This window comes from Oreochromis aureus, linkage group 4 (genome assembly GCF_013358895.1).
Source record: "Oreochromis aureus strain Israel breed Guangdong linkage group 4, ZZ_aureus, whole genome shotgun sequence".
NCBI classification, from domain to species: Eukaryota; Metazoa; Chordata; class Actinopteri; order Cichliformes; family Cichlidae; genus Oreochromis; species Oreochromis aureus.
The window spans coordinates 8,986,367-8,997,581 of record NC_052945.1 but is presented as its reverse complement, the minus strand read 5'-3'; the positions used below and the strand labels follow the sequence as shown (position 1 = coordinate 8,997,581).

General features: G+C 38.9%; 2 protein-coding genes across 2 annotated transcripts; one reads left to right on the top strand and one right to left on the bottom strand.

Annotated features, from left to right (window-relative positions):
• Nucleotides 1-934: 934 nt before the first annotated feature.
• Nucleotides 935-4,755, bottom strand: nkiras2 (NFKB inhibitor interacting Ras-like 2). The gene is made up of 4 exons (XM_031729885.2): nt 4,662-4,755; nt 4,100-4,222; nt 3,418-3,659; nt 935-2,439 (listed from the first exon to the last, which is right to left on the bottom strand). The coding sequence occupies exons 2-4, from the start codon at nt 4,191-4,193 to the stop codon at nt 2,197-2,199; spliced, it is 579 nt and encodes a 192-aa protein (XP_031585745.1). The 5' UTR covers nt 4,194-4,222; nt 4,662-4,755; the 3' UTR covers nt 935-2,196.
• On the top strand, nt 4,721-10,827 carry dnajc7 (DnaJ (Hsp40) homolog, subfamily C, member 7). The gene is made up of 14 exons (XM_031729884.2): nt 4,721-4,815; nt 5,550-5,638; nt 5,780-5,904; nt 6,254-6,367; nt 6,619-6,693; nt 6,818-6,936; nt 7,427-7,580; nt 7,718-7,882; nt 8,001-8,092; nt 8,259-8,332; nt 8,492-8,638; nt 8,974-9,126; nt 9,265-9,327; nt 9,444-10,827. The coding sequence occupies exons 1-14, from the start codon at nt 4,742-4,744 to the stop codon at nt 9,479-9,481; spliced, it is 1,482 nt and encodes a 493-aa protein (XP_031585744.1). The 5' UTR covers nt 4,721-4,741; the 3' UTR covers nt 9,482-10,827.
• Nucleotides 10,828-11,215: the final 388 nt, after the last annotated feature.

Sequence of the window (11,215 nt, the reverse complement as noted above, 5' to 3'; positions counted from 1 at the left end):
TAGTTCTTAACAGCAGAAAGTCAATTTCTGCTTTTTGTTTTTATTGTGCTGAAAGTTTTATTAGAAGCTTATGTCTAATTCGGGACAAACTTGACTCCATGATGTGTCCAGATGTACATAAATCCTGGTGTGATGTTACAGTTCCTCACAGTGACCACTGGAGGGCACCAAATTCTCCTATTTCAGTGTCAATGACTACACAGTCAATGGTTTCAATGGTACGTTGGTCTGTGTAGGTTCTCATTCATGCAAGTCGCGGTGGTCCTAAGTGCTTGAGTTGAAGGCAGCTGCATTTTTTAAGGTTCTCCAAGCAGGCTCACCTCCCATCTGAAAAGTCTCTCCAGTTCTAAAAGCCCACCCTGTCACCCACATGCAAGTCCACCAGCTCTAAGGGACTCTTGAGATTCCTTCCCAGGCATTTCAACCCCCACTCATACCTCAGCTCATGTGACCTGAAGGACTCTAAGTAGAGGTGAAACATCTTAAAGGCGTGGGCAATTAATTTTCTGAAGGGGCTACATGAAAAACTGGGACTATTGTGGATGCCATCAGTCTATTTTCAAGCGTGTGAAGACAACAAACATGTTTTAACTGGTGATAAATGTGACTTGCAATAATGGATAAGCTACAGGTGAATGTCAAATGAAAGTAGGGATGTTTTACAAAACCATGTGAAGATCCTGTTTAACCACAAGATCAGAGACCTACTGCAGTAAAATAAGTGACAGCAGAGGTTGGTTTTACTCAAAATTTCTAAATCAGATTAAATCTTCAGTCTTCAATTCCAGCTTCTGTTTTTTGAGTTTTACATCTTACTGACACAATTTTTTAAATAGAAAAGTAGAAATAAGGACAGTGCAGAAAATAGCAAAGAGAAAAATAGAATGACACCTGCTCTATGTTGAATTACCTAACCCACAACCACAAATTCTAATTAGGCACAGTCAAAGGCTTTAATTTGTTTACAAAACATGCAAACATCTCAAAAAAAGCACATTTTCAGGATATTTATACATAAAGGTTAATCTTCACAAGAAAAAAAAAAGCTGCATGATATAGTGTTGACAGACCCTGGCACTGACAAATTTTCACATTTCCCCATTTTAGTGAAACTAACATTAAAAGCTGCTCATACATGACTTCATGCTACACCAGTCCAGTGATAGGTTCTACTTTACACCTCAGAAAAAACAACAATACACAGATTTCATCAGTGACGATTGAATCGTGTTGATATTGAAATGGAATTTAACTAAATTGAGTGTTCTCTTTTACATGCAACAAGAAAAAGTAGCACTTCAGCCTGCAGAAACATTGAAATATCATCTGACCATCTTGTAGTCAGACTCGTCACACCCGTACAGAAAGCTAAATGTGATAAAGAATCTCAGTGATTCACGTGACAATATTAAACAGTAAATCTCAGCAACAAACGTGTAAGGTGTAACAAATCTCCAGATCAATAGACAGGACAGTTTATGTACAATATAAATAATGCATCTATGAAACCCCTTCAGTCATCATTCCTTTTCCAATATGAAATTCAGCATTTGTGTGATGCAGTTATTGGGTAACATTTGAAACTGCTGCCTTTTTTGGTTCAGTCTGTGCGTACATTTAGTGCACAGGTAAAAAAAAAAAAAAAAAAAAAAAAAAAAAAAAGCCAGTGTACAAACTATGTGTAAGGTCCTTTGTCATCATTACAGTGAGCCTTAAGTGACTATGATAGCTTAAATCTCTGGAATCTCAAATATAAACTGAGATCAAAAGGATGATTGTCAGTAGATCAAGAGCTAGAGTATGTAGCTCCAAATCGCACAGTCTATGGTCCATACATGTTTATCAATGCAGGTGAAACAGTTTGAACATTTTTCTAACTGGAAAAAATGGGAATGATTTGAGAAAGGGAAATGTGATACAGATATAGATGACAGAGACATAAAAGCATTTACAAAAATCATAATTAGTTAAGAATTTTGTTTTTAACAAATATGAAATGTAGGTGTTTTATTAATATTAACAGTGCTTGCTGTTTACAAAGATCCATACAATCATCCTGCCTTCCTTCTCAACATAATTTCTCTGCCTTCTCAAACTTTTACTAAGTTGATCCTTCATGTTAATAAAATATATATGTTTTAATAAAACAGGGTTCCCTTTAACATGCCTCCCCTTCCAAAAGCTGTTTCAGATATTTTAGCTATCTGTTGAACCACTGCCCTTATTCTTATTGCGGCTGAGAGGGAACGTGGACTTGCTCTGTGGCTGGGTCATTTTGCTGGCGAGGTAGACAAATGGTTCAATGAGTGTACGTCGGTCCACTACAGACACCTCCCACAGACGCACCTTCTCATTCTTCGCCCAATTCTGGGCCACGTTCAAGTCAACTCTCCTCTCATCCTGCTTGTCCAGTTTATTACCCAGCACAACAATGGTTACCTATAGATCAGATTATCAAGTTAGTTCCACATTAGTCACTCTACAACTCTTCACATTGGAGTTGTGTGCTTCATGACAGCTGCTGTGGCTTCAGATACAGCAGGTTGTCTGCTGAGAATTAAATATGACTGGGAGGAAACAATATTCAAATTAATAATTTAGAAATATCGTCCCAGGACATAGGGCAGATGAATCAATATCTGGCATCTCTTGCTTGCTTCTTTAATATCCCAGAGACCTGTATCAGACCCAAAAAGCTCTCAAACTGCTGTGTCATGAATTTACAAAGACTTGGCATCCCTCTTTAAGTGCACATTAATGAAACATGACTCCCAAAGCAAGGCTACAACAATGACTAAAGCCTGACAACTAATGTTACAATATTAAATAACAATGCATTCTGCATACCAGTGCAGAATATTCTGCAGAGTTATGTATTCTATATTGTACTTTTTTTATCTATCCATTTTCTTTCCCTTATCCAATTTGGGGGACAGCCAGGACAGGCCCTCAGTTTAACGCAAGGCAAATAGAGAGATAAACAACCAGTCACACTCACATTTACACACATGGGCAATTTAGAATCACCAATTAACCTAACTCATGCATGTCTTTGGACTGTGGGAAACTAGACTACCCAGAAAGAACCCAAGCAAAGATGGGCAGACTGTCACACAGAAAGGCAGGTGGATTAAAATCCCAGACCTTCTTGCTGTGAAGAAACCGTGTTAATCACTACACCACCTATACTAACCCTTTTCATGTATATCTATTTATTACAAATAGTGATACCAGATAGTTCTACATTATAACTAAGCCAAATTATTAGCCACACTTTGAGCAGATTGGATATTTATGAGGCTTTTATTAAACAGAATTTCTTCTATTCTGAAATTACTAGAAGAGAAAAAGTAACTGTGAGGTGTACCAATAAAAAACATGCCATCACTATGCAAATTAATTGTATTTACTGCTTACCTCTTTCTTGTCTCTGTGGCGATCAATGTCTTTCTTAAGGGCCTCCATTCGTTTAAAGGACTCTTTACTATCAATGCTGTAGACTAGTACGAAGCCATCAGCAAAAGTGTAGTAATGTCGGGGAAACTCCATCCCATCCCGGAGTCCACGGGTGTCATAGAAGCGCACCTGCTCTCGTGTGCCACGGTCAGTTTCTATGGAGCCAATATAGATATCCTCGAGGGTCTCCATTGGCTCTGAACCTAACAGAAAATAAATAAAGGTGGACACAAATGGTGTAATATGCTGCACACATATTAAGGTGACAGCTTGTCTAGTTAAAATTTTTAGCTAAACATTTTTACATTATTTTAGGTGACAAAGTTACATTTGAAAAATGTGGCATAAAAGTGTTGAAAGTAACATGAGAGTCTTAGATCTTAGACATTTTTAATACATTTGTTATATACTGTTAACTCACCAGGTGTTGAGTTAATTCAATTCAACTTTCTATCAATTTTGCTACGTTTTACTCATGATTTCAGTTATGATTACATGCTGTCACATCAGTTATAAACAACAACAACAACAACAACAACAAATTATGTTATGCTTTGCTGCAACCACTCGGGGATAAGCCACTTTGATCATACTTCCTTTGACTCATTGAGGTAATATATGATAATGTAGGAAAGCGACATACCTGCAACATGATTAGCATACAGTAGTTGTTCTAAGACAGCCGTTTTTCCTACTGCGGCTTGACCACAAACCACCACTTTACAGCTTTTACCCATGACCGTTTCTCACTCTCCAGTCCGAAAATCTGTTTAGGAAAGAAGAAGCAAAAACCAAAAACTACCCAGTTGATAAAAGTCATTACTTAGAGACAATGCAAAACACAGCAACATAGTACACCTTGTTTGGTTTCCTTTGTAGATAAGTTGTGCTACTATGCCCACTAGCTAAGTTACAAGTTAGAAGAGCCCACTGGCAAAAAAAAAAAAAACTTTTATCTGACATAGTTATTTTAAGTTTTTGCGTCGCAAAAGGTTAGCTAATTTGGAGACGTTCGTACAAAAATAGCTTAGCATTAGCTTCGGGAAGACACAAAACCACTATATCACAAAACCAGCCATTGATGTTGCCTGTATATGACAAACTCTTGTAAAACGTGTCTTCAAAAATACATATGGTACTACTTCTGGCTAGTTTGCCGACATTTGTTAGCTAATTGGAAAAATTTTCCTTGAGAAAACGCTTACCTTCCCAAATGTGCTACTTCCTGTTTATGTTGTACGTAACGACTGCAGTATGTAGCCCCGCCTTTCTCATTGACGGCAAAATGGCGACGGAGAGCTGTGATGCTGTGAACATGGACCCTGACATGGAACTGCTCAGCGATGAAGAATTAGAAAGGTGGTGGAAATTACAGCTATGTTGTCAGCGAATGAAAAACGCGTATATCGAAGTCTTTTATTGATATGTGTGATCAAAAGCCCTCGCCGTGTTAATTTTCTTGTCGCAACATGAGAGCTAACTAGCGCGGTACCGCTAACGGTTTAGCTAAATTTGGCCCTGGAAAGCATCTAGCTCGGTTGCCTTCCACTTTAGCTAGCCCTTGTGTTGGATTTCTGGGTTTCGTTCACAGTAACATATATAAGTTGGTGGTTAATCGTTAAGTGTAAAAGTTGATCGGAGTTAGAGTCTCGCTTTCACATCCCAGAAATGACCAAAGCTGGCTAATTACTTAATGGCACCATTCAGTTAATGAGTGTTCGTGATGTGAAGTATGACAGGCCTCCAAAAAAAGTAATGGCAGTAGTCCTTCAGGATGGTGTCATATGTTCCTGGCTCAGTCTCATTGCTGCGTGTTGGCTGGGAATGCATGCACTCTGTACTGCTGGTTTGACTTGTTCTATGTTTAGCTAACTCAGTCCAGCAAACTGTCAAATGCACATTGTGTCATTCTTTCTTTACTCGAAAACATGAATATGAAAAAAAAAGTAATTACCTACCTCTAGTCAAGAGACAGTTCAACAAGTCTACCTCTACATATCTTACCACCTGTCATGTGTTTTTCTCTTCTCACTTGTTTTAGATTTGCCTGCAAGCTTTATTTGATTTCTGTCTTTCTGCCCATTTCTACACAGGGAAGCAGAGAGCTTCAAAGAACAAGGCAATGCTTTTTATGTCAAGAAGGATTATGCAGAAGCGTTCAATTATTACACCAAGGCCATTGGTAATTATTTCTAAACAATTTCAGTATATATTTCTGTGGATAGAAGCTATGCTAATTTCTCATGCGGATGAGAATTTAACATTTGCATCCAACATGTCCCTGGTAGAATATTAATACAATTTTCTTAATTTCACATAACAGATATGTGCCCAAAGAATGCAAGTTACTATGGAAATCGGGCAGCGACACTAATGATGTTGTGCCGGTACAGAGATGCCCTAGAGGATTGCCAGCAAGCAGTACGACTAGACAACACCTTCATCAAGGTGGGTTGAAGAATGAAAGACATTTCATATATATATATATTTAGTAGTGAGGATTGTCCTTTGTAAATATTTCTAACAAGCAATGGCTTTAGAGCAATACAGTTTTTTACATAAACTTGACTTTAAAAGCTTTTGTTTATTGTAGATCTTGGATAAGTCACCAGTAGTCTATGTCTGTAGTATTACAAGGCCAATAAACACATAAGCTCCAGCACTGTTGTTGGTTGTAGTCTAGTAATATATTGCATAACAGAGAAATATTTCAGAGGCAGTCATATGTTTTTAATGAGGTTGGTCATCACAGGGTATTATCACTTTAGGCTGTGAACTGTAAATCTTTTACTTACAGGGCCATCTGCGAGAGGGCAAGTGCCACCTGTTGCTTGGGAATGCCATGGCTGCCAGCCGCTGTTTCCAGAGAGTTCTAGAGCTGGAGTCAGACAACAGCCAGGCCCAGCAGGAGGTGAGTTGGCCTCAGTTGCAGAGAGCATGACCTAACAACTTGGACATGATTATCCACTATTAAATTGGCTTTGGCCAAGCCAGTGAAAATAAAGAGTAAAAAAAGGTTTGAATGGAAATCCAGTAGTAGCAGTTCACAATCACTTATTCTGACCTGGATTTAATAAGCATGGCACTCAAGAGGCTAGCAGTTTCTGTGAAGCACTGACATTCTTCCTCATGGTTACTGAATATCATAAATTCCTTTGACAGCTGAAGAATGCAGAATCTATCCTTGAATATGAGAGAATGGCAGAGATTGGATTTGAGAAGAGAGATTTCCGGATGGTAAGCTACTCATCAGATACAGTTTTAGTAGTTTGTTTTTTTGTGTGTTATTTGTGAGGTGTATTATGTCATAAATACCTGCCAAGTCAAGCATCACGTACTGCAGGTATCTGCTTGTGTTTAGGTTGTCTTTTGCATGGACCGTGCCTTGGATTCTGCCTCCGCTTGTCACAAGTTCAAGATACTAAAAGCAGAGTGTTTAGCCCTGCTGGGGCGATACCCCGAGGCTCAGTCTGTAGCCAGGTAAGAATGCACACTTGAAAAGATTTATTTATTTTTTTGACATTATTGTCAAAGTGATATGATGGGGGGAAAATTCACTGAGGTGTGTAGTTGCCCTAACATGAAGTACAACAAAACAGTATGCCTTTATCAGACAGGGCCACTGAAATGTGCAAGCAGTGATTTCCATGCAGGTTGAAGAACTGTCAGGATGAAAAATCACAGCTGGACAGGGCACAGATCCTTAAATTTAATCACTCCAGTTTGCTTGAACAAGAAGATTCCTTGTTGTGTTTTTGTGTAGTGCTTACTATGTGTTCGGAGTAGTGGGAACAGTGATTGTCATGATTTGACTCTTCTGATCTTTTATTAGCTTGTCTATAATACATTAAACAGTTTAGTTTTCAGAAATGAACTTCTCCTTTGAAGATGGTGTAACAGTATGTTTTTTTTTAATGTGATTTACTCTTTTTAATTGTGCGTTTGCCTGTAATTATCTGTTTTTATCCAGTGATATTCTTCGAATGGACTCCACTAACGCGGACGCTCTGTACGTGCGTGGTCTTTGTCTGTACTATGAGGACTGCATTGATAAGGCTGTGCAGTTCTTTGTCCAGGCCCTGCGTATGGCTCCTGACCACGACAAGGCTCGGCTTGCGTGCAGAGTGAGTAACTCAGTAGCTAAGAGTTGCACTGCTTTAATTTTAGCAAGGGGGAAAAAAAAATCTCCTTCACCAGTCTGCTTGAGGTTTCAGTTAGCTCAGAGGAGCTTTTAAAGCTGTTATATGAATTTTCTACCCAGAATGCCAAAGCGCTAAAAGCCAAGAAGGAGGAAGGGAACAAGGCATTCAAGGAGGGAAACTATGAGGCAGCATATGAGCTGTACTCTGAGGCACTAACAATAGACCCCAATAACATCAAGACAAATGCCAAGCTGTACTGTAATAGAGCTACAGTCGGATCAAAGGTAAGACATAAAATTGGTTTCATTAAAATGTGTCAATAGTATGCATACAGACACCACAGGTCACTACTTTTTCCTATCTCTTTGCCTCACATGGTCACATTTTCTTTTTCTTTGAAAGCTCAAGAAACTAGAACAGGCCATTGAAGACTGCACAAAGGCCATCAAACTGGATGAGACCTACATCAAGGCCTATTTAAGGAGAGCACAGTGGTATGTCTAAGATTGTGTTACTTTGTTGTTAGTAGACACACCAACTTGTATTTTTATTATTTGGTTTCTTTAAGCAGAAGCTTCACTTTTTTACCTACACTTTTGTATTTTATAGTTCAAATTGAGTAATGAACTGACTGAAAGACTTGTGCTTGGTGTCCTGCAGCTACATGGACACAGAGCAGTATGAAGAGGCAGTGCGGGACTATGAAAAGGTTTACCAGACAGAGAAGACAAAAGGTAGGGGCAGAGCAGATATTACCACCTCACAATGCTCCTTTTCCACATATTGGCACCTTTTGACTAGTATTAAGTTGCCACTTTATAGACATTACGTAACTTTTTTTAATGCAATGCTTACTAATCTACATGCTGTGTGTTTTTGACTTTATTACCTAGAACACAAGCAACTCCTGAAGAATGCCCAGCTGGAACTGAAGAAAAGCAAACGGAAAGATTACTACAAAATCCTTGGGGTGGATAAGAAAGCAACAGAAGAGGAGATCAAGAAAGCTTACCGCAAACGGGCACTTTTACATCACCCAGGTGCTCGATTTCCACGTAAAAAGAGAACTAAGCATCACAGGAATGAAGAGTCCTGAATTGTAGGGGGAAGTTTTTCAGCAGCAAATATGGCCATATAATTTCCAGTGAAAAAAGATATTTTAAAACATTATTTTAGGGAACAGTTTTTTGTAATCTTATCTTTATTCAGACATTTGAAATGAAAATCAGTTCAGATAATCCTTCAAAATAACTGCCTAAATAAGGGATATGGGTGATTTTGATATGGCAGCTGAGCTGTGAGATTTGCTTCTAGAAGGACTTTGAGTCACATTACCAAATATAATACTGCTTTCATTTTTTCCCCCTCCCTTTAGACCGTCACAGCGGAGCTAGTGCTGAGGTACAGAAGGAAGAGGAAAAGAAGTTTAAGGAAGTGGGCGAGGCTTTCAGCGTGCTTTCTGACCCAAAGAAAAAGTCTCGCTACGACACCGGACAGGATCTAGAGGATGACGGCATGAACATGGGAGGTGAGGATATGGGCCGGCTTCAGGCTGTGAGGTCTCAAGGATGATCAGATTGAAATGCAAATAATGAAATAACACGGGAAAATTCAGCCAGATAGTTCTTTGTGTTGATTTCACTTCTTGCGTTTTGTTTCTTTCCAGATTTTGATGCCAACAACATTTTCAAGGCATTCTTTGGAGGTCCAGGGGGTTTTAGTTTCGAAGGTAACATATGTTCTGTTTGAAAGTAAAAATCTGTCCCTCTGCCAGCCATTTGGAAGGAGTCCCACAATCTGAGAATACCCTAAATGCGCTAATGGTTTTGTTTTTATTATTTTCAGCATCTGGACCTGGAAATTTCTTCTTCCAGTTTGGTTAATTGGAAGAGTCGACTACCTAAACAGTTACTACATCAGGACTTTCCAAAAATGTCAACCCCACAACCCATCATCTGTATTTAATAACTGACTGATTTGCAAGTCAGTTTCCTGTCTATGCCATTGACTGAATGAATGCAACCCAATGCAGCAAATGCCCGTCTAGCAAAGGACACCAAGGTGGCTCAAACTGAGTTGGTAGTTTTACTGGTTTTGGATTTAGTTTTCTTCCTTCCAGAATTAAACAAACTTGAAAGTCAGTAATGGCTAACAACACTGGTCCAAATAGTCTGGATTTTTCAAATAGGAAAGATTGCGCAGCTATTATATTAGAGCTTTTAGGGATCCATGCAGGAAGTGCCATCCTGGGGAAAACTCTCGAGCAAGCTATTATCCTGCTCATCTCAACTTACTGCTGAGGGGGGGTATTCTCTGCATGACAGTTAATAACTTGCTCAGTGATTTGTGATGGAAATCACTGAGCAAGCTGCACCACCCCCTTTTTTTTTTTGACGAATCTGTCACACAGACAGTTGGCTGCTACGAATTCGCACTGAAAACTGCCTCCTTGTCATAAGCCTTTGGGAGCACTCAATCATCTTTTTTAAGTTGACAACAGCTGGAGTCTAGACCTACGCATGTAATTCAGCCGAAGCACACTAGAAAGACGGCAGAGGAGACGGCCGTGCTGGTTTTGTTGTCAGCAAAGTCCCCGTCCCTTCTGTTGTTTCACATTTGATGTTGCCATTCACAGATTGCTGCATTGTACATTTTACTGGAATGTAAAGTGTTGATTTGTGATGATAGTTGAGTTTCTTTTTTTCCATTTTTTTATCGTCATAATGTATATTTATTGTAAATTTGCTGTCTGTTATAAACGTCAGCGTAAGATGAAGATGCTCTTCTCTTAAGACTGAAAGAGGCACCCACCATGAACACTACGTTGGGAAAAAAATAACCAAAAAAACTCAGGAAGATGATTGGTTTGCTAGATCTGCATGGCATTTTAAGCTCAAATAGATTACAGTATATAGTAGAGGTTATTTGACATTGAAGCTGTCTAATTTTATTCAATGCAAGGTGGAGGCATCGAGCAAAAGTGACAACTTTATTGCTCCACATAAAGTGAAATCTGTTTGCTGTTGTCCAAAACGTTCAGGTGCTGTGTGACGATTGAAACGTAGGAATGTTTAATCATTTCCCCACTAGTCCACTGGTGCACTTGAGTATGAAGAGTGTCCTCATTTTGCTCTGATTGTTTTTGCTCTTTATGGTGAGACCATCCACTCTTTTCCCTGGAAAAGTACCAGCCATGACAATAAAGTTGGCCTCCTCTGGGTTTCCCCTAGATTGATATCTTTCTTTTGTTTGGAATCATTAGTTTAGAAGTATTGCATAAATAGACCGTGTGGGTTTTACAGATTGCTGTGGGAGTGAGTCCTGCAATCTGGTGTCGTGCCAAAAAAGTGATGTCCTGTATTTGCCAGAAAAGAATGATGTATCTCATGAATGATATCAAAAATATTGCTGTCACAAGATAGAAGCTGCAAACAGTTATTGGAAAAGTGACTTTTATATGTCTTATTTGTTCTAGTAAAATCTCACTGACATTAAAAACGTCTTTTTCAAAAGAGATCTGACCAAGACGGCAGCAGAAATTAAAACTTTAAAAATATTTTAAGTTGCCGTAAAAGAACTGGAGTGATTAAAATGTGAAACACAGAGTGGGGAAATAT

Bases quoted from the DNA above. Each gene is read 5' to 3' on its own strand.
- nkiras2 (XM_031729885.2), bottom strand. From the start codon at position 4,193: ATGGGTAAAAGCTGTAAAGTGGTGGTTTGTGGTCAAGCCGCAGTAGGA. The intron at 3,660-4,099 runs GTATGTCGCTTT...ATTTTCTGTTAG, and splicing joins GTATGCTAATCATGTTGCAG to GTTCAGAGCCAATGGAGACC. The intron at 2,440-3,417 runs GTAAGCAGTAAA...TCTGATCTATAG, and splicing joins GCCACAGAGACAAGAAAGAG to GTAACCATTGTTGTGCTGGG.
- dnajc7 (XM_031729884.2), top strand. From the start codon at position 4,742: ATGGCGACGGAGAGCTGTGATGCTGTGAACATGGACCCTGACATGGAA. The intron at 5,639-5,779 runs GTAATTATTTCT...TTCACATAACAG, and splicing joins TTATTACACCAAGGCCATTG to ATATGTGCCCAAAGAATGCA. The intron at 7,883-8,000 runs GTAAGACATAAA...TTTCTTTGAAAG, and splicing joins GAGCTACAGTCGGATCAAAG to CTCAAGAAACTAGAACAGGC.